This window comes from Aquarana catesbeiana, linkage group LG02 (genome assembly GCF_042186555.1).
Source record: "Aquarana catesbeiana isolate 2022-GZ linkage group LG02, ASM4218655v1, whole genome shotgun sequence".
Lineage (NCBI taxonomy): Eukaryota > Metazoa > Chordata > Amphibia > Anura > Ranidae > Aquarana > Aquarana catesbeiana.
This window is the reverse complement of record NC_133325.1, coordinates 330,458,866-330,479,849: the sequence shown is the minus strand read 5'-3', so window position 1 is coordinate 330,479,849 and position 20,984 is coordinate 330,458,866. Positions and strand designations below refer to the sequence as shown.

Genomic DNA, 20,984 nt, shown 5'->3' with positions numbered 1-20,984 from the left:
CCACTTACTATTGACTATTTCATACTGCTAAATCTTCCATTTTGGCACATGTATCACTACCTTACTTCATAATTTAATTCAACTTAGTGTATTTCTTCACTTAGTCTCTATATCGAGGTGTCATATCTGTATATCCCCTACTTCTCCCTCCGTATATCTGTTGTTCCCTCTCACAAATAAACTTTCCTACTCCACTTCCCTTTTTTCTCTCCCTTCCCGTTTCCTGCATCTGAATGCTTCACGGCCTATGTTGTTATCATTACTTGTTTGTCACAGCATAACTCAGATTTCTCAGCAATTGTTTTTTCTGTGACTGTTGTTCCATTTTCTGTCATGGCCTATTGAAACAAAATAAAACATATTGAAATTAAAACATTAGTACAACTTAGAAAGCATGTCAAACATCAACTACTTGAATTAGTGTGTCCATCCATCTATAATAAGAGGAGGGGAAATAGAGGAGGGGAAATAGAATGACCAATAGTCTTAATGTTATAACCAAAATATAACCCTATATAAGGCCATATGAATGATGCCTACTTACATTTAAATAATTATATACATCAAAAAAGCCACTTACATAAAAATTGGCCAAGAAGGAAGCTTGTAATGCATCCTAAGGTGTTCAGGAATTATGCCAAGTGGATACCACAGCCAACATTGGCTGTATAGGTATAGGTAAGATATGTCTCAGCAAGGTAGTTGGGGCTCCCTTGGTATTATGAAAATTCAACAGCCCTTAAAGGATAAAAGATAGACCCAAAAGATAGAAGATTTGATGATTCATTAGCATAAAAAAACAGAAGACAAGAAAGACAAGCCCAAGTGTACCAACTGGCATTACCTTACCTCAGCAAACAAGACAGAAAAAGTATAAATCATCCTGGCCCACAGACACAAAGTCCTCAGCAAAATGGCTACACAAACATTGCCCCACATCAAACAATATATACAGTGCCAGCCAGTCAGTACATTGTACCACATGACAGAATCCCACCAATGAACACACAAGAAGACAGTACCATTAATTGTGGTCAATCCATCCAGGATGTGGAGGGGCATAAGCAGTGGGAAACCACCACCCCAGCGCTCCAACCTCAGCCATCTTCCATCATCTCCACGTCACTTATGGCTCAATGTGGCTCCATTATGACATCATTACCAGATGCCGGAAGAGAGGACACCAACACATGCAGTGTTCCCGGCGGCAATCAAGGCTGCCAGGGGGACAGTTAGTTATGGAAAAAGCCAGACACAGTCCAAATAACACCAGGGCAAAGAAAATCCCCTGATCCTCCCTGACCCCCTGATCCCCTGGTATGGGAGTGCAGAAGCTGAGTGTGCTGGGTGCAAAATTTAAATACGATGTGCATATGTACTGTATACATTAGGTATAGAAAAGTATCACCCCTCTTTTTAAAATAATCACAATTTGCTGTTTTATATCCTGAAATGAAGACACAGTTTTATAAAGCTGTATTTACTCTTTTAACAAGTGAAATATATAACACCAAAAAAATCTGAAAAAATAAAAAAAAAGAATCATCCCCTATGTGTCATTATTTTGTTGAACCTTTTGCTTTAATTACAGCCTTTAGTCTACTGGGATATGTGTCTACTAACTATGTACATCTAGACTTTACAATATTTTCCCACTCTTCTTTGCAGAACTGTCTAAATTCAGTTAAATTTGATGGTGACCATTTGTGGACTGCAGTCTTCAAGTCACTCCACAATTTTTCAATGGGGTTTAAGTCTGGGCTCTGACTAGGCCATGCAAGAACATTCACCCTCTTCTCCTTCAACCACTGTGTGGTCATTTTTGCTGTGTGCTTTGGGCCATTGTCATGTTAGAAGGTCTTGCAACCCTTCCATACAAGCCACATTTGTGAAGAATTTGTGATATTGTTGTCAAATGCGTACAAGGACCACCCTTTGTCATAAATTCCTGCAACAGCTTCAGAGTTGCTGTAGGCCTATTGGTAACCTCTCTGACCAATTTCCTCCTGGTTTTATTATCCAGTTTGAAGTGACGGCCTGATTCAGGGAGGGTTTGCGTTGTACCAAATACCTACCATTTCTTAATAATAGACTTCACTGTGCTTCTAGGCATTGATAAAACCTTTGACTTTTTTGTATCCATTTCCTGACTTGTACCTGTCCACAACATTTCCCCGGAGATCTTTTGACAGTGCCTTGCCACCCATAGTTATTTGTTTTGCACTATCAGGGACTGAAATGCTCCAGGAAAGATATTTTCATGATAAGCTAATCAAAATGACCACAGCTGATCACAATTGAAAGTCAAATTGCTTTGTGTGCCATTGAGAAGGTGATTAGCTACACTAGATTGAGTTTACAAGTCATTTTTAGGAGGAGAGTGATCCTTTTTTCCAACTCAGTGATTCTATTTTTGAATTTGTTAAGTTTTTTTTTCTGACATTTTGGTGTTATATCTTTCACTTGGATGTTATAAGTTGCAAAAAGAATAAATACAGCTGGATAAAACAAAAACTGTGCCTGTTTTCATTTCAGACTGCAAAGCAACAAAATGTGATTATTTTAAAGGGGGGGGGGTGATTCTTTTCTATACCCACTTTGTATATCTCAAAGTAAGCATGTAACAGTTTAAATATATGTTGGTAATGGTAAAAGAGAAGATCAAAGATACCAGTATACATGAAACAATTATAGTTAGAATTTAAATGGCTGCTCCAGGGAAACCAAAAATTCTTCACTTGGCCCCTTTTTAAGTGGGGCTGTGTCCTGTTTGCTGTAATTTTTCTTGTAGCCAGTACCTACTATTTATTCTCCAAAGCAGTCATACGGTCTACATTATTTTCATGAATCAAAATATTATCCAAAGCATAATGAAAAACTGCATATATTGTGTGTATTAAATATTCACTTTTAATTCTAATTTACCATTAATCAGCATGCACATTATGCACTTCAAAATCCATATTAATTAGCTTTTTTTAGCTTAAATTTGTAATGTGAACATTTGTTAATACATGAAAGACTTCATATTAAGACAGTTTATGAATATTTATAAATAAACTGAAAAGAAACCAGGCTTATACTTTTTTATGTAAATGCTCATTTGTTTTGTATTACACATTCTTAGTAGACGTGAATGTTCCTGTTGCAAATCTTTGAAAAATATTTCACAGGTTTGCCCCATGGTTTTGCTTTTCAAAAAATATAGGAGAGCATGAGGGTAGGCAGGTCTCTTTTGTTTTAAGGTTATCATAGTTGATGTTTCTCTTGTCTCTCTCCTGTCATATTTCTTGCTGTTTCAAGCTATTTTTATTGACTTTTTGGAGAATCTGCCTTATTCAAGTGCTATGTGTAGAGGAAATACACCCATACATAAATAAATATTGATTTTGGTATAGTCCTGTTCTTCCCTGGGGATCATCTTCATCTATTGGCTATTTTCACATAAAAAGTGATGAAAAAATGTTAGAACAAATGCCTATTTAAAAAAAAAAATACTGATGGAAGTGAACAATTCTTCTGAAAGTGGTTTATAAGTGTTCTGTGACATAGAAAGGTATGGATGCTTGCTGTGATGGGTTACAGGCTGATAGAGTGTATCACTGAGTTCTATAGCCTACCATTTCTTATTAGTGAAATGTTACTGTTAACAGTTATATACTGTACAGTGCAGTTATCTATAGGTCCTCTTCACATGAAATGCTTGTTTCGAAAACATATAATAAGATAAATATATCCAAAAATATAGAGAAAATAATTTGCAAAGACAAATGAAATCCCTGACTTTTTTATTTTGTGTTGGAGTGGTAGAGGTCATAATTCAGTATTTTTAATGCAATCCCTAGATTTTATAAGATTTTTAATAAATATTAAAATGAGCCTTCTTGTCATGACTGCTAAACCCAATGATCATTTGCTAGTGTAAAATAGAAAAGGCAATGCTGAAAATAAATGCTTTTGTCTTAGGCTTATATAGGCTTCCTCTGGAATAACAGTGTAACAAATGCCATTCCTTGTCAATCACTTCATTATTAAGCTGACAGCTTGCAGTTAGATGGAGAATTAGGTGTGTGGCTAGGGTCCGGTAAACCTAATTGTTGATAAATAAAAGAAAATTCCCCAGCATGATGGAAATGAGAAAAAGTAACTGGATGCACTATGTTTTGTTTTCAATCTATCAACCTTAATTTCTAAGTTGGTGACTGGCAGCTAAGACCAAGATTTAACCCCCAAAGTTCTTCAGAGAACATTTTTGTGCTGCAGGAATCACACATTTACATGGTCTTATGGCCAGGTGACGATCCAAAACCATTTTTACAGGCAAACATAGCAATGTATTGTCTGTAACAATAATATATTGTTAATCGGTTAAAAAATGATTATTTGTTTATTATCCAACATAGTATCTTAAAAGGCTAATGTTGTCTTCAGAATTTTAAAACAAATCATTTTCTTCAGTTCAATCAAAGGATAAGTACAACTTTTGAAAAAAATAAATAAATGCATGTACATTTATTATTTCTTTTACTATAAGCCTGCAAAGCCTTGCAACTGCAATCAGCAGATTGCAGGTGCTATGAAGGTCTTTTGCAAACTCTGTGTGTAAGCTGTCTGCTCTTACCTCACTCATACGAGTGGGCAGTTACACACTGCCAGGAAAACTCAATGAACTACCTAGAGTGCTCAACAGCGCTTTGGTAGTTATAATTGAGAACTACAAGCCGACAGCTGCAAAGGCTGTCAGTACTTGTAGTTTTCCCATTCACAGAACACTGTGAATGAATGACGCGGCCAGGTGGACGGAGCCCCGCTTGGCTGCATTTTTTTAAATTGTGACAGAAGAAGATCCTCGCTCACTGTTAAAATGAGAAATCATGGGGGGTGGGGGCCGGTGTAACTGTTACATGTTACATGATACACCCTGAATATGGGTGTAACATGTTACAAAAGGTGAACTCATCATTTAACAATTCAAAGTTCGACAGTCCAAATATACAGGTCTTACCACCCAGGAGAGAGTTCATGGTTCAAAACTTTTCTGGGCTCCAGAGCACCCAAGCAACTCTCACCTTCTCAAACAACCTATCCCCACACCTTCCTTTTTAACCTGCCAGAATCTATACACATGCTGTATACACAGTCCTCATACATTCCACATCATAAATCAAATGTTGACCCTACTATTTAACATATTGCAACCTTGTATGGCGCTGTTGCAAAAAGTAATTATTTGAGCAGTTAAACCTCCTAACAGCTCCTGCCACTAACAAGGTGACAAACATAGAAATGCCAAATTCTGCATGTAATTCATATTTTCACCATTTTTTGAAACGTGCATGTCATCTGTTTCCAAGATGCTGTAACAAACACATTTGCCACCAGCAATCATTGAACAGTCAGAGTAGATTAGATCACATATCTTACAATGGAAAAACACATACTGTATATGAGAGTCAGGAGGGCTGCATACCCCAAAAAATTTTAAAAATTTAGCAATTCCCCAAGGGGTTTTTTAGCAGCAAGATAGATTGTAGAAAAATAATTTGATTAAAATCTTTTATTTATCAAAAAGTTATTTCAAATTCACAGTGAGTTTAAAATATGAGCTCTGAGTGATGACACATAAGCAGCAACAGTGACCATCATTGTTGACAAAAATTACACAGTGGAGGCAGTTATTTATGGTACATTACAACATTGCAGTCCACATGAATTCACTGACGCGTTTTGACCCCTACAGTCTTCTTCAGTGGATTTGTATTCATTCAGATGAGGGAAGAGTGAAAATGTGTCCTATAACCAGATTTTTTTTTAAAAAGGAGAAGAGGAGTAGATTCAGTGATCCCAAAGCTTTCATGTATCCCCACACATCCAACAGGTGGGCTCAACTCCAAAGGGCTTGCAAGGAGCCACGCTCTTGGGCCCTGAGAGGGAGAAGGGGGGCTAGGCATCTTTGCTAGTGAAAAAACTTTTGTAGGTGACCAACGAACAATGAAGTGTATGATGCCTAGTCAGGCAAAGATTTTGGCACTGTTGCCAATACTCAAAGTATTTGAAGTGAAGCCATATTTGGTACTCCAAAAATTCCTTGTATATATCACAACTCTACCGGGAGATGTATGTTGTTAAAGGGGGCTTCTAGATTCTGAAAAGCCCCCTGCCCACTGACCCTGACAACCACTGGCCAGGGTTGTCAGGAAGAGGCCCTTGTCCCCATCAACATGGGGACAAGGTGCTTTGGGGTGGGGGAGCACAGCACCCCCCCACCCCACAGCACCCCCCCCATGTTGAGGGCATGTGGCCTAGTACGGTTCAGGGGGGAGCTTGTTCACCCCCCCATTCTGACCCGCCAGTCTGCATGCTCGGATAAGGGTCTGGTGTGGATTTTGGGGGGAACCCCACGCCTTTTTTTAAAATTTTGGTATGGAGTTCCCCTTAAAATCTATGCCAGACCCAAAGGGCCCGGTATAAATTCTAGGAAGCGACCCCACACTAAATTTTTTTACAAATTTTTTTGGGGGGTATTTTCTTCTTAATTTGATGCTTAGAGGAAATTCACATTTAGTTGACATGTTTCATGGTTTACCTAGTCCACAAAAGAATTAATAGAGCAAAAAATGCCTAACGCTCCTAAACCCAAGTTTAGAAGCTGTAGTGTACATGAGTCTTAACTTATGTGTTATTTTTGCCGTACCTTTGACAAGTCTCAGCTATAGAGCTGTCAATCAGTATTACTTTTCAATAGGAGTCACACATTCTTTTCTATCAATTTCGACGTATTGCTATACATTTTTCTAAGCAGATGTCCAGTTTGGGAAAATCTACCCAAATAAAAAAGTCTGATCAGGAGGCAAAGTAAGGTCAAGCCAAGTGTGTATCAGTATACTTCAAAAATGTATTAATGCACTTTTGTAGCTGTTGGCTGGAAAGTTTATTTTTATGGCAGCAAGATATAAAAGTATTATTCTTTTTCAAACATCTGGGGAAAAGCATGTAGTTCTGTAAGTTTCCTTTGAAAAAGCAGAGTGTAAATCTGTTTAGAAGCAGAGGCTGAGTGCTAGTTTTATGTTAATGTCTGTGTGTATTAATGCAGTGTCACATTTGCTGTAGACCTTTGGAAAAATTGCTACTTGACAGGCAAAATCTGTCATGATTTCTACTTCCCACTGGCAAATGGCCTTTTAAAAATCTATTATTAAAGTTTGTTAATGTTTTATGTATTTAAAATGTTTCTCTCTGACACATTAAGATGTGCAAAATTGCTGCTCATACATCTTATGCCACTTGATTTGTTCTAACAACGGCAATGAAAAGCTCTCGTGTATCCTTAATCACACACAGAAAACACAGAGGTTATATGAGCGTGGTCAAGACAATATTTAGAGTGTTATTAAACCCTTCAACTAAAAAAAAAAAAACATATACAGGGTATTGCAGCAGACATCAACACTTACAATGATTTTGGTTGCCTTTATTTTTAAGCTAGTCACTTCTTAATATTCAGCCTTTAAAAAATAGCCTCTGCTAAGATTTCATCCTTTGGTTGACTATGCTGCCTGATAAGGTCCTATGAAGCAATGCCATAGCCTTCCTTACAAGCAAGCTTCCAATTCCAGACTCCAAATAACAGGCATCTGCACAGGCAGCTCTGAATGCAAGCCAGTCCCCTGTACCTCCTCCTCAGTAGCTCCCAAGACATTTAGTGAAGAACTGTAGCCCTGGCATGGTGGTCAGGTAACAAGACTTTGTTTTGTACAGTGTGCGCTCTGTAACCAGAAATTTGGGGAGGCTCTGCTGAGAGATACAGAATCAAAAGCATTTTACAACTTCTAAATAATTGTAAATGGGGGTTCAATGTGAAAAAAAGTAATACGAGTTAAGTTTTTCTAAAGGTCCTGATTACATTCCCGTATAAAAGATGAGAATGTAATACTATTTTGCACAGCACTTTGCATGCACTTAGCTTGTTTAGTCTAAATTAAATTAACATGAATTATCTGTAAAATATATATTCATTTAGTATATCAGTGTCATTAAAGCATAAATCTAGGCAGAGATAAAAGACAAAAAATGTTGCAACTGTTTAATAATTAAAGTGTTACTAAACCCACAACAGTAAAATCAGTCTGTATATGAAGTAAAGCATGCTTGGTGTACTCACTGTGGATCCCAAGGGGTTAAAAAGGCTGTATGATCCTGTCTTCCCTGATCCTGCCCTTCTTTCACAGTCCCCAATCCATCTCCTGATAGAATAAAGCCTAGGGGCACTCTAAACATGCTCAGTTTGGTGTGTATTGCTAGTTTTTTTTTCTTGGGAGAGTACATGTGATCAGTACAGGGCCAATCAGCACTGTCCAGATGGAGGGTCAGGGGTTCTGAAGCCTCATAGGATAGAATGAAATCTCTGACTACAAGCATCAACCAGACACTCATAGAAGTCATAAGACTGATATATACTGCTGAAGAGAAAAGGTATTTAGCAGTTTATACTACTATGTAGTATAGGCATAATTAAATTTAACAAGTTTATTATAATTTGAATAAAAAAACAGATAACGCCAATAAAATACTGGTAACAAAGAGTCCCCAGAAGTCTAAAACATTTAACAATACCCAAATCTAGAATGGAAACCAAAACACCTATAGTATTTTTCATATGTAGCATAAATTGTAAGTAGGTGGTATCACAAATAGGCTTGTACAAATCCAGATGTCAACGCGTTTTGCAATGGAATTGCTTCATCAGGACCAATGGGTATGAAGATAACACCTAAATATAAAAACAAAATTACAAAATGGGAAACATGGTAACTATTACATCTTACAATATCAACATATATTATTCTTGACTGTGAATAGTACTTGTGCTCACATCATGTTCTAAACACGTTAACAGAGTCTGGCATGCTCAAGATTAGGGATTGGTGAATGGTTTGGCCCGAGCATAAGTTCGAGCCAAACTTTAGTTGTTTGGATGATTGGCGAACACTGAAGAATATGCGGTATTCGGGGCAAATTCGAAAGCCACCGGAACACCGTTAAAATCTATGGGACACACAAACATGAAAAATCAAAAGTGCTCATTTTAAAGGCTTATATGCAAGTTATTGTCATAAAAGTGTTTGGGGATCTGGGTCCTGCCCCAGAGGACATGTATCAATGCAATTTTTAAAAAAAGGACGTTTTTTTAAACGGCTGCCTGATGGACCGAAAGAGAAAGCTTCTTCTGGGTGACAGCTGCTATATAGCTGAGGGCGGGGCCACCCGGTGATGTAAACAGGTGACCCCACCCCCCTCTGATGCCACAGGGGCTTCCTCATTGCGTCAGAGGGGGCGGGATCACCCTCCCTCAGCTATATAACAGCTGTCACCCAGAAGAAGCGTCACTCGGCGAGAGCCTCCCATGGAGGCGGAGGTGTTGCGGCTTTTTTTTTTCTTTTTTGGTCCATCCGGCAGCGTGAATTTACATTGCTGGACATTTTTCTTTTTTAATAAAGGACTTGTCCCAAGCTGTCTCTTGTCTCTTTTTACCATTTTTGACACTTTTTTGTGAAATGGTAGGGGTACAATGTACCCCATTAACAATTCATATGGGGAGGCCGGGATCTGGGGTCCCCTTGTTAAAGGGGGCTTCCAGATTCCGATAAGCCCCCTGCATACCCCCACAACCACCAGGAAAGGGACGTGGGGATGAAGTCCTTGTCCCCATCAACATGGGGACAAGGTGCTTTGTGGTCAGACGCCAAAGCACCCTCCCCATGTTGAGGGCATGTGGCCTGGTACAGTTCAGGAGGGGGGCGCTCTCTCATCCCCCCTTTTTTCCTGTGGCCTGCCAGGTTGCGTGCTTGGATAAGGGTCTGGTATGGATTTTGGGGGGACCTCTATGCCATTTTTTAAAAAAGAATTTGGCACATGGTTCCCCTTAATTTCCATATCAGACCCGAAGGGCCTGGTATGGATTTGGGGGGGACCCCAATGCAATTTATTTTTTTAATTTTGGCTTGGGGTTCCCCTTAATATTCATACCTATGCCCTTTTTTTCAATGAGTTTTATCTATATTGCCGAGACCCAATAATTCATTACAGCTGAAATCAGTTTTGAATGACAATTTTTCCTTTAGAAATGTCATTTTGCTGTGGTACTGTTCTAAACAGGGTAAAAATGTGCCACTTTACAGGCATACTATAGACACCCCCCTGGTATGATATTAAAAGGAATATTTTATTTTTATTGTTTCACTTTAAGCATTAAAAAGATCACTACTCCCAAAAAAACGTCAGTTTAAAAAAAAAAAAAATTTGCATTGATAAATGTTCACTGGGGCAGGACCCAAGTCCCCAAACACTTTTTATGACAATAACTTTCATATAAGCCTTTAAAATGAGCACTTTTGATTTTTCATGTTTGTGTCCCATAGACTTTATTGGTGTTCGTGTGTTCTTCTGAATTTTTTGCCTGTTCGGATGTTCTGGTGTGAACTGAACCGGGGGGGTGTTCGGCTCAAGATATCTCGCCAAAATCACCACAAACAATGGAAAAAAAAGGGCCTTTTATGTGCTTGGATTTGAAGAAGCCTATTTGTGACACTGCCTACTTACAATTTATGCTACATATGAAAAAATACTATAGGTGTTTGCTTTTCAATCCAGTATTGGGTATTAATGAATGTTTTAGACTTCTGGGGACCCTACTTTTTTCCCGGCATTTGACGGTGTTATCTGTCTTATGCAAATTATATAAAATATGTTACATTTAATCATCTATTAGTGGTTGGTGGCAGAGGGGGTATATACCCATTCTGCTTCGTTTAGTTCTATTTGTCATTTGGATGTGGCATTTGGATGCTACCCATTGTGATATTCTTAATCAATATATTATTTAACACATTTTTAAATACAAGCAGGGTAAATATCTGAACTTGACCTATTTTAGTGTCTTGCAGTCCCTGTGCAGCAGGGCTTTAATGTCAGAATGAGCCATTCATTTCAAGTGCTGGCAAGAAGCATAGTGAAAAGAGAAGAAAACAGAATGACCGAGAGAAGAAGTCCTTTCTGTGCTGATTCTCCTTTCACTGTCTATTAACAAGATAGAGTGGATCCAAAGAAAGAATGATCCTGGCCATCAAAGTGAGGACATTGTGAAAAAGAAAAAGTACTGTGGGTGAAATGTATAGTACTGTACTATAGAAATTTGCTTGATTACCCCATCAACACAGACAGTGTTTGTGCTGGAATCCCTACTGCTGGGCCATTGTCTTCTCCTGGAAGGGGGGCGGGGGCAGATGGAGGAAGTCATCCCCACTGAGAGAAGACAATGATTAACTATAGCAGCTGCTAGCAATAATCGCAAGAGAATCCGGCAGGCTGGTTGTACCTAAGTGGATCGATCGATCAACTTGGTACATTTAGCCTGCCCATTTCCTGTTGAAATGGCTGAGATTCGAACCATGTATGGCTGGCCTTAGTGAGACTATGCTCCAACCAGCTGGTTTCAATAAGTAGTAAGTTCCACTGGAGCATCACTTACTCTCGTGTGAGAATGTTATCCTCTTCCTTGCTAAAAAGTGGAAGATTCCCTAAAAACATCTTAGGCCCCTTTCACACATGCGGACAGTATGTCCGTATTTCATCCGTCCGTTTTCGGATGAAATACGGACATACATGCATTCCTATGGGATAGCGGGTGTCAGCGGATGAACCCGATATCATCCGTCGCTGCTAGCGTCCGATTCTGCAGACGGAGGAAAATTCTATTTTTCTATCCGTCTGCAGAGTGGATCAGATGAACACGGACAGACGGTCCCCCATAGGGGAGAGAGGAGATCGAACAGGGTGCAGTCCCTGCACAGTGTGCAGGGACCGCCCTGTCATCCGCCATCTCAGCGGGGATCAATGGAGCGATCCCCGCTGAGCAAGCGGATGTTCACAGGGCGGATCATTACGGATCCGTCCCATGTGAAAGGGGCCTTACTAAAATAAATAGACTAGGTTTTTTCATATTAGGAGCCTGCTGTGCAGTTCTAGAAAATAGAAGAAACTTAAAAGCAATACAATTAATATTTAACAGTTAACATTTATTAGCCATAGTGATTAAACCTTAAAAATAAAAATTTAATATGTGTAAACCATTTAAACCAATTTTGCTTTGTAACTGAGTTGCACTTAAATATTTTGGGTTGATTTAAAAAGTAGTGAATGTTCACTTATCAAAGTGAATATGGCAAAGCAGTTCACATCTATTATGTAATCATATACAAATATATCTTCTTTTCCAATTTCCCCAGCACATGACTGTTATTGACAAGTTAACATGGCTTCACCCTATTCAATAAGTTAAAACTTTTACTACTAATTTAGTATCTCAACCCTATTATCTAATAATTAATAATATTAGCAGTATTATGCTGCATTCATGTGTAATGTTTTTCTTACCCTTTTTAGGAAACAGAGGATGTTATAACAGCTAAAAAGCCACATGTGGAAGGCATATTGTCTAAGGGTTATCAGCTGCATACAGAGAAATCTGTGTCCTATCCTGTAAAGGTAATTGTCCAATATCAATGTTATACTGTTATTGATTTAATTTTTAGAATGCAATGTTCACATGGACCAGCCTGAGCTTCACTGATCACTCCTCTTTACATGCCATAGCCATAGCCCCAATTATAATTCCATTACACCTCATGACTAATTTGCTTACATCACAGAGTGATGATGTCTTAAAGGGAATCTAATATATGGTATACACAACCGGTCAAAAGTTTTAGAACACGGTGAGCGGTGTTATTGGAGGAGAGAAGATGGTTCTTCCCGTGCAAGTGTCCTCGCTCATCAGGTTTTCCAGATATTCTGCATTACTGCTTGGGATTGGCTATGGCTGTTCAAGATATGCATATTTAAAGCCGAAAGCTGAAGAAGACAGAAGGATTGGGGCAGAGGAGAAAAAAAAAAAGCTGCGCGCATTGCATGAGAGTTGGCAGAGCAAGACGATACCATCTTGAAATTCATTTTTGCTTTTTTTGTGATCAGAGAATTAGTCTTCTGGGGATTCTTCAATGTATATTTATTCTGACCGTCGTATAAATCATTTAAAAATGCTTTTGTGGATTGCTTTGTACATTTCAAATATATGTACGTTAACAGTATATTTAATAACACAAAACAATAAAAGCTGAAACTTTTCATGATCGTTAAAAAAAAAAAAAGTTTTAGAACACCACCTTTCTTTTAGTTTGTATTGGAATTTAAGCAGTTCAAATCCAGTTAATAACCTAAAATGGTACAGAGGTATGCAGAAAATGCCAGAGGTTACAGTACATGGAAGTACATTAGGCATTGAATGTTCATTCTGCCAGTTCCTACAGTTCGTTCCAACTTTTGTTGAATAGTTAAAAACCCTCTGTCTGTATAAACGCTAAAATAATATTACTGCATTTTCTTAAGCATTAACTGGACAATATTTCACTGCAAGAAGTAGTATATTGTTTTTATAAAAAGGCAATTAACAAAAGAAGACAGACTAACCATTCTAATTCTTAAAGGTGTATGTATTTCCTACATTTACAAGAAAGTCAAGATGTTAGTGAATAGTTTCCCCCCCAAAAATTCATGATTTAATTTTCATCTCCAATTATTTATTTGCTCTATGCTTTCATTTGTCAATGTCATCATCATACCATACATATTCATCACACTGTGTTAATGTGTCCAAAATGTTGTTTCTGTACATAGTGGGCAGCCATAATTAATTATTACATATGCTCTCTAACTACTTGAAAATGCACAGTGGGGTTGAAGTATTAAAGAAGTATAGACTGTTCAACTAGCAAAGTGAAAGCTCACTTGTTTGCAAAAGTTTTTTTTTTTTTTAATTACTTTTTTTGCCCCTGATTAAATGGCTGAATCACTTTTAGTAAATCAACTTCTATGGCTCTGCATTACTGCTTCTTGTATTCTGCAAGTCATTAGATTCTGTCTTACCTGAATAAAATGACAACCATTATATAAGACTAACTAAGCTTAAAGCCCAATTAAACATTCAGCTTAAATTAGGTAAATAAATTCCAGGTGAACTAAAACACTGCTGTACGAAGTTAGATTCTTTCCTTAACCAGTTCAAGGCCGCCCACTGCACATATACTGCGGCAGGGCAGCCGCTCTGCTCCAGATCGCATACCTAGTACATGATCCAAACACTTCCGGGTCTGGGGGGGCATGCTCCCCGCTGGCGACCCACTCCCTCTGTGATTAGACACTGCGGGAGCTGATCTGCGGGAACCGAGGGCTCAATGTCTGCTGGCACCCATCGATCCTTAGGCAGAGAGCCAGAATGGCGATCATGTGTTCCTGGATCAGTGCCTTCCCTTAGTAAAAGCACCTCCCACACAGTGCACAAACGCTAGCTCGGCACACAGTTAACCCTTTGATTGCCCCTGATGTTTAACCCCTTCCCAGCCATGTCATTAGAACAGTGACAGAGCATATTTTTAGCACTGATCACTGTATTAGTGTCACTGGTCCCCAAAAGTGTCAACAGTGTCAGTTAGTGTCCCGACTGTCTGCCAAAGTATCACAGTCCCACTGTATAAGTCACTGATTGCCGCTATTACTAGTAAAATAAAAAAATAAATAATGATTAAAAAAATATCTCATAGCTTGTAGATGCTTTTGTGCAAACCAATCAATATACGCTTATTGGGATTTTTTTTTACCAAAAATATGCAGCAGAATACATATTGGCCTAAACTGATGAAGAAAGTAGATTTTTTTTTTAACTGGATATGTTTATCAGCATAAAATAAATAATATTTTTTTTTCAAAATTGTCAATTTTTTTTGTCTTTAGCCCAAAAAAATAAAAACTTCACTGGTGATCAAACATCACCAAAAGAAAGTTCTATTTGTGGGAAAAAATGACATTTTTTTTGTTTGGGTACAGCGTCGCCTTACTGTGCAATTGTCAGTTAAATTAATACAGTGCCCTATCACAAAAAAATGGAGAGGGTCAATTTTCCAGAGGGTAAGTGGTTAGCAACTTTTGCTCCAGAAGGTCTTACCCCCTTTTCATGACCAGTGTTTTTTGTTTTTTTTTTTGTTTTTTTTAGCACTGCACTACTTTAACTGGTAATTGAGCGTTCATGCAATGCTGTACCCAAACAAAGTTTATAACATTTTTTTTTCACACAAATAGAGCTGTCTTTTGGTATTATTTGATAACCACTGGGTTTTTTCTTGTTTTGCAATATAAATGAAAAAAGACAGAAAAGTTTGAAAAAAAAAAAACAATATTTTTTTATTTTAGGCTATAAAACATGTACATTAAAACATTTTATAACATTTAATTTCTTCATAAAGTTAGGCCAAAATGTATCCTGCTACATGTCTTTGGTAAAACAAAAAATCCCAATAAGTGTATATTGATTGGTTTGCGTGAAAGTAATAGCGTCTACAAACTATGATATATATATACCATATATACTCGAGTATAAGCCGAGTTTTTCAGCACATTTTTTTGTGCTGAAAGTGCCCCCCTCGGCTTATACTCTAGTCAAGCACTTTTCTGGTGAAAAGAATGACATTTTCCAAACCAACTTTGGGGCCCTAGCACCAAGTGGCCCCGAGATATGGGGCCCCAAAATCAGTTCAGAAAATGTCATTCTCTGCTGCAGAAAAGTGCTTGACATTTTCCAAACCGATATTGGGGCTCCGTATCTCGGGGTCACTTGGTGCTAGGAATCCCAAAGTTGGTATGCAAACCCAGTGGAATTAGCACTATAACATATCCAAAGCTGGGGTTTCTAGCGCCAAGTGGCCCCGAGATATGGGGCCCCAAAATCAGTTCAGAAAATGTCATTCTCTGCTGCAGAAGTGCTTGACATTTTCTGAACCGACTTTGGGGCCCTGTATCTCGGGGCCACTTGGTGCTAGGAATCCCAGCTTTGTATATGTTGTAGTTCTAGTTACACTGGGTTTTCACACCAAATTGGGGTTCCTAGCACCAAGTGGCCCCAGGATACAGGGCCCCAAAGTCGGTCAACTGTGTCCATTTGCAGCAATGTCATTTCGGGACCCTTTGGGTCCAGAGACCCCAAATTTTGGCTGCAGCTAGGGGGCATCTAGGCTGCAAATGGGCACAGTGAGGCATGCAAAAGGGCACAGTGAGGCTGTAAATGGGCACAGTGAGGCTGCAAATGGGCATTATTGACCCTCTTTTCCACTTACAGTAGCTGTGCATTTCTCACCTTAGGCTTATACTTGAGTCAATAAGTTTTCCCAGTTTTTTGTGGTAAAATTAGGTGCCTCGGCTTATATTCGGGTCGACTTATACACGAGTATATACGGTATATGAATTTTTATTTTTTTTATATACCAGTAATGACAGTGATCGGAAACTTATAATAGGATTGTGATAGTGCAGCAGACAATTTGACACTAAATTGATGATTCCGCCCGCGATTTGGAATGCGGAGATGTGAACGGAGCCTAAGGGTAAGATATGCAGCAATCGCAGCGACAGCCACAGATGGTTTAGCTAACTTTTTTTACTCTAATTTTTGGATATACTTCAATTTTAAGCAAGGATGCTAATCATGTATCTAAGCCATATAGCAAAGGGAGGCATTACATGTATGTACAGAATATGAACTACAATAATCAAAATATAGTGCGGCATGCAACTAAAATCAATTAATGTTACGGTGATAACTCAAAATGTTTCCTTGTCGAAAGTATACTATAGTTAACTTTATAGTTAACATTTTAGTTTATTTTTTTGAGTGATGCAAACTTTTGTATTTTTTATGTTATAATTTTCACAATGTAATAAAAAATCAACTAAAATACATTTAGGCCCCTGTACACAGGGCCATCTAGGAGCAGTGCATCCCTCTTCTGCATTCCAGAATTCTGTAACCTTCTTAACACACAGGGCCCTTAATGCCAATAATGCCGCGTACACAACAAAGGTTCGACGGTCTTTCCGACGGACTTTCGACGGAGTTATGATGGACTTTCGACAGCCTTTCTAACGACCGGACTTGCCTACACATGATCACACCAAAGTCCAACGGATTCGTACATGATGATGTACGACCGAACTAAAATAAGGAAGTTGATAGCCAGTAGCCAAAAGCTGCCCTAGCGTTGGTTTTTGTCCGTCGGACTAGCACACAGACGAGCGGATTTTTCGACTGGACTCGAGTCCGTCGGAAAGATTTGAAGCATGTTCCAAATCTAAAGTCCATCAGATTTTCCATCCAAAAAGTCCGCTGCAGGTCCCATGAAGCCCACACACGGTCGATTTGTCTGCCGCACTCGGTTCGTCGGACCAGTCCGGTCGAAAAGTCCGCTCGTGTGTACGCGGCATTACACTCAGTGAGTGTTGTTAATCCCATCTAGCTGCAGCCTACCATAGACCTTGACAGGCTGCTTGCAGCAGGGCTGGGTGCTGCACTTGTATCTGCACTAAACCACTGTAAGGGATGCACTGCTCTCAGACTGTACAAGGGACCCCTTATTGATCAAAAATTTGGAAAAGTAAATTTTCTTAGATATCACTCTGGTGTTTGATGTTTGGTGTTGAAATGTAAAAAAAACACAAATATTGTCCTGAAGGGGTACTAATTTGACCAAGTTGATATCACCTTTTGTAAAAAACTGAATTTATTATAAAATGTTACTGTGCAAGAAGATCTTATCTGTTGTATAAATATAAACCCGTTGTGCTAGCACTAGAGAAGAGACACACACACATATGTCAAGCTGTTTCATTCTGCTCTCTCTTTTTTGCAGAAGCTGCCTTGTATACTGTATATGAACTGTATAGCTATAGAGGAAGTTCAGTTTTACTTTCATTAAAAGGAAATATTCAAGTTTTCTCAAAAGCTAAGTTGACTGGTAAAAAAAGAGGAACGTGTGCTTTAGAAAGCATCTACAGTAAAGTGCAAGAATGTCAAATAATATCTTTTTAGAATTAAAAATATCTAGCAATCTATTTTACAATTCCTCGCTTTTGTTTATTTTGAAACATTCCCAAAGAGTCCATAAATTCCCAGCTATTTCCCCAAGGCAGGAATCATAGGTCTGGATCCATGGAGGGTCATTGATCATCTCATTTCAGCAAGGTTGCCGTTCCCTGGGACAGGGACTAGTTAAAGTCTAAAGATGAATACTACAAACTGATTTCCTCTTCTGGAGGTGTCATGTAGAGGATCTTTTGTGGAGGAGGGGGTGAAGAGACTTTCTTGTCAACAGATTTGCATAGGCACAGGCCACAGAACAACATCAGCTTAACTGCAATGTAAAAGAAAAGCATGAATAAGAGGACAATCAATATAAGCATCCTTCTTAAACCAGCTAAAAATACTACAAAAGAAATCTCCCAGAGGCCCTAGGCCCTTGAAAGGATTCCATCCTTTTCAGCCATGCCCCTAGCTTAATGCTGCAGTTCCTTTATCTTAAATAAATGTGTTTCAATTTGATCTTATTAATCTAATACCCAAGTACAACATTCTTATCCAATAAATTTACAAAAACCTCCTTCTGAAGCTAACAAATAGTCAAGTGCCATTTTTTTCTTGTAGTACCAGTTTATGGAGTTCTCTTATTTCCTCTGTTAACAATTGGATTGCATCAGTAGTTTCATTCAAGCTTTTATCTATAATGTTGGAAAAGTAATTTAATAACATCACAATGGTTCCCCATCCTGTGAATGATGGGAAGAAGGACCAGACCATACCTCCCTTGTCAAATAGTTCCAATGATTGTGTAAGGGATTAAGTGTATTGAACTGCCAACATCCAAAACTCAGTATATATGCAATTGCACAGAAGTGCAACATAGGACAACCCCTTGTGGACTTTCAAGGCAGTAAATTATATATGTGGTAAATTTCTTTAAAAGGCAAGAATTGTTGTGTTCACAAGGACCACCCACACAGAAAACAAAGAGCACCAGTAGTGAAGATGGTAATATCTGAAATTAAATATAATGGTAATTACTCAGTTGTGGTATAAACCAAAAACATGGGGGTTGTTATGCATTGTGGCTAGTCCATGTTGAATCAGTGTAAGAATCAATAAGAGAGTATTTGTTCAAAGCTTCAAGCTGTAAATTACCAAGGATTGGCATGCATAACAAAACCACCAATTGTGGCCCAAAGCCCCCCTAAAGTAAGAGATTTACCATCCAGTAGTTCTGTGGAGAGGTGCATCCAGGTACTGGGAATGCTCTAGGCAAAACTGGCTGCTGTTACTGAGGGGTTTATATATGTATAACCCACCGAGGGAGCCAATACCCTGGCAGAGAAAGCGTGGGCATTTGGCACCAAAATTACTGCATATTAATGCAGTGAGGAGAGGCATCACAGGTGATGATGGGTGGTGTAGCCCCGCATGTGAGGCGGGATGACGTTTTGGTTTATACCACATATATAATTACCATTATATTTAATTTTAGATATTACCATCTTCACTGCTGGTTCTGTTTTCTGTGTGGGTGATCCTTGTGGCTACTTGGTGGTCTGTGCTGGGTGCACAGGGAGAGGCTTACATTTCAACATCCATTGGGGATCCTTTGACCAATCCATTTGATTGTTTATGTATTGTATATCGACTATTGTAAGGATTGAAAACAGCCTATATTGCAATCTGATATATGGTATATGAACTTAAATCATTTTAATATGTTCATTCATACTATGACAATTGGTGACCACTTATATCTGTATATATAAGTGGTCACCTCTATATCTTCATTCACACTATGACAATTGGTGATCACTTATATCTGTATTCTAGAAGGGAAAATTACCCAGTGTATCCCCTGAAGAAGGAATATAATTCTGAAACATGTTGGGATGCATCAGAGAAACTCATGTGAACTGACCGCAGTTTATTTCTGGCAGTATCTGGGCTGCAATTGATAGCATTAGTGTATTGGTCATATGATCTTTGAACAGGGTACACATGCTAATATTTGTATATGTTGTTATAAGCGTCTCTTTTTTTTTATCATTAGGGCTTTTTTTTCCCTTTTTTATATTTCTATCAATAAAAGTGGCGTTGTTGTCTTTTAAATAAACTTACCTCATATATAATTTTATGCATTCAAAGTCCATGAGGAGTTGTCCTGTGTTGCACTCCTGTGCAATTGAATATATACTGTTCAAATAGTTCCCTCATTACTTGGTAATCCCAAATAGCTTTTGCCTGAATGTTTGCATCTATATCGCCATCTGAGACATAACCTGCGGGGACTAGAGTTACCAGTGAACAGATTCTTGAAGCATTACATGGTAAAACCTTGTGAGCGGCCATGCCACAAAAAAAGTAAGAGTGGGTAGGCAATCCTTTGCTTATCTTAGCTTTCTGTATGATCCTATCAATTACAACGAATGAGGAATATAAATAGGTATTTATAAAGGGTGTGTTATAATGAAGGCCCTTGCAAAGAAGTGGGTTTCTAGACTAGTTAGGTTTGATATATTGAGGGCGCTTATGTCTAGCATAAGGCCCTTAGAGCATCTAGTCTTCCCAATGTTGCCTCCTTTTCCAATAAGCTTGTAGTGGAGTGCCATGTTTGCCTACAACATAGAGAGGATGGCTAAGCATACTGCAGCTGGATGCATTTGTACTACTGAAGTTCTTTCCTATACCCATGCCCCACCATTCATCATAGGGGTGAGCCATTGCAATGTTCAGGCTTTTGTTAATTGGAACAGAATCATTTATAATCAAATGATAGGGGACAAATACTGCTATCATTGCTGTGCCTATAGGAGGGCTTGAGCAGACCACACAATTTGACCTATTTGCTTTTTGGGCAGCCTTAAAGAGGAAGTAAACCCTGATGGATTTTACTTCCTTCCCCTGCCCCTGCAAAGTAAAAGCATAATGGGCTAGTATGCATCGCATGGCGTCGGACAATTTTGACACATTTTTGGGACCACTGGCATTTTTACAGCGATCAGTGCTATAAAAATGTATT

The 20,984-nt window shown here is 38.6% G+C and overlaps 2 protein-coding genes across 3 annotated transcripts in view; both read left to right on the top strand.

Moving 5' to 3' along the window:
- Positions 1–20,984, top strand: part of DMD (dystrophin) — a 3,507,873-nt gene that overhangs the window by 2,201,421 nt on the left and 1,285,468 nt on the right. For both annotated transcript variants that reach the window (XM_073614841.1, XM_073614839.1), the window contains one exon: positions 12,442–12,543. In XM_073614841.1, the coding sequence (XP_073470942.1) occupies positions 12,442–12,543 (102 nt within the window). The remainder of the gene's footprint in view (positions 1–12,441; positions 12,544–20,984) is intronic.
- Positions 12,780–13,072, top strand: ATP5ME (ATP synthase membrane subunit e). Its single transcript, XM_073617881.1, is given in 2 exon segments — positions 12,780–12,951; positions 12,954–13,072. Coding segments are annotated over 2 exon segments (270 nt in total). The 5' UTR covers positions 12,780–12,800.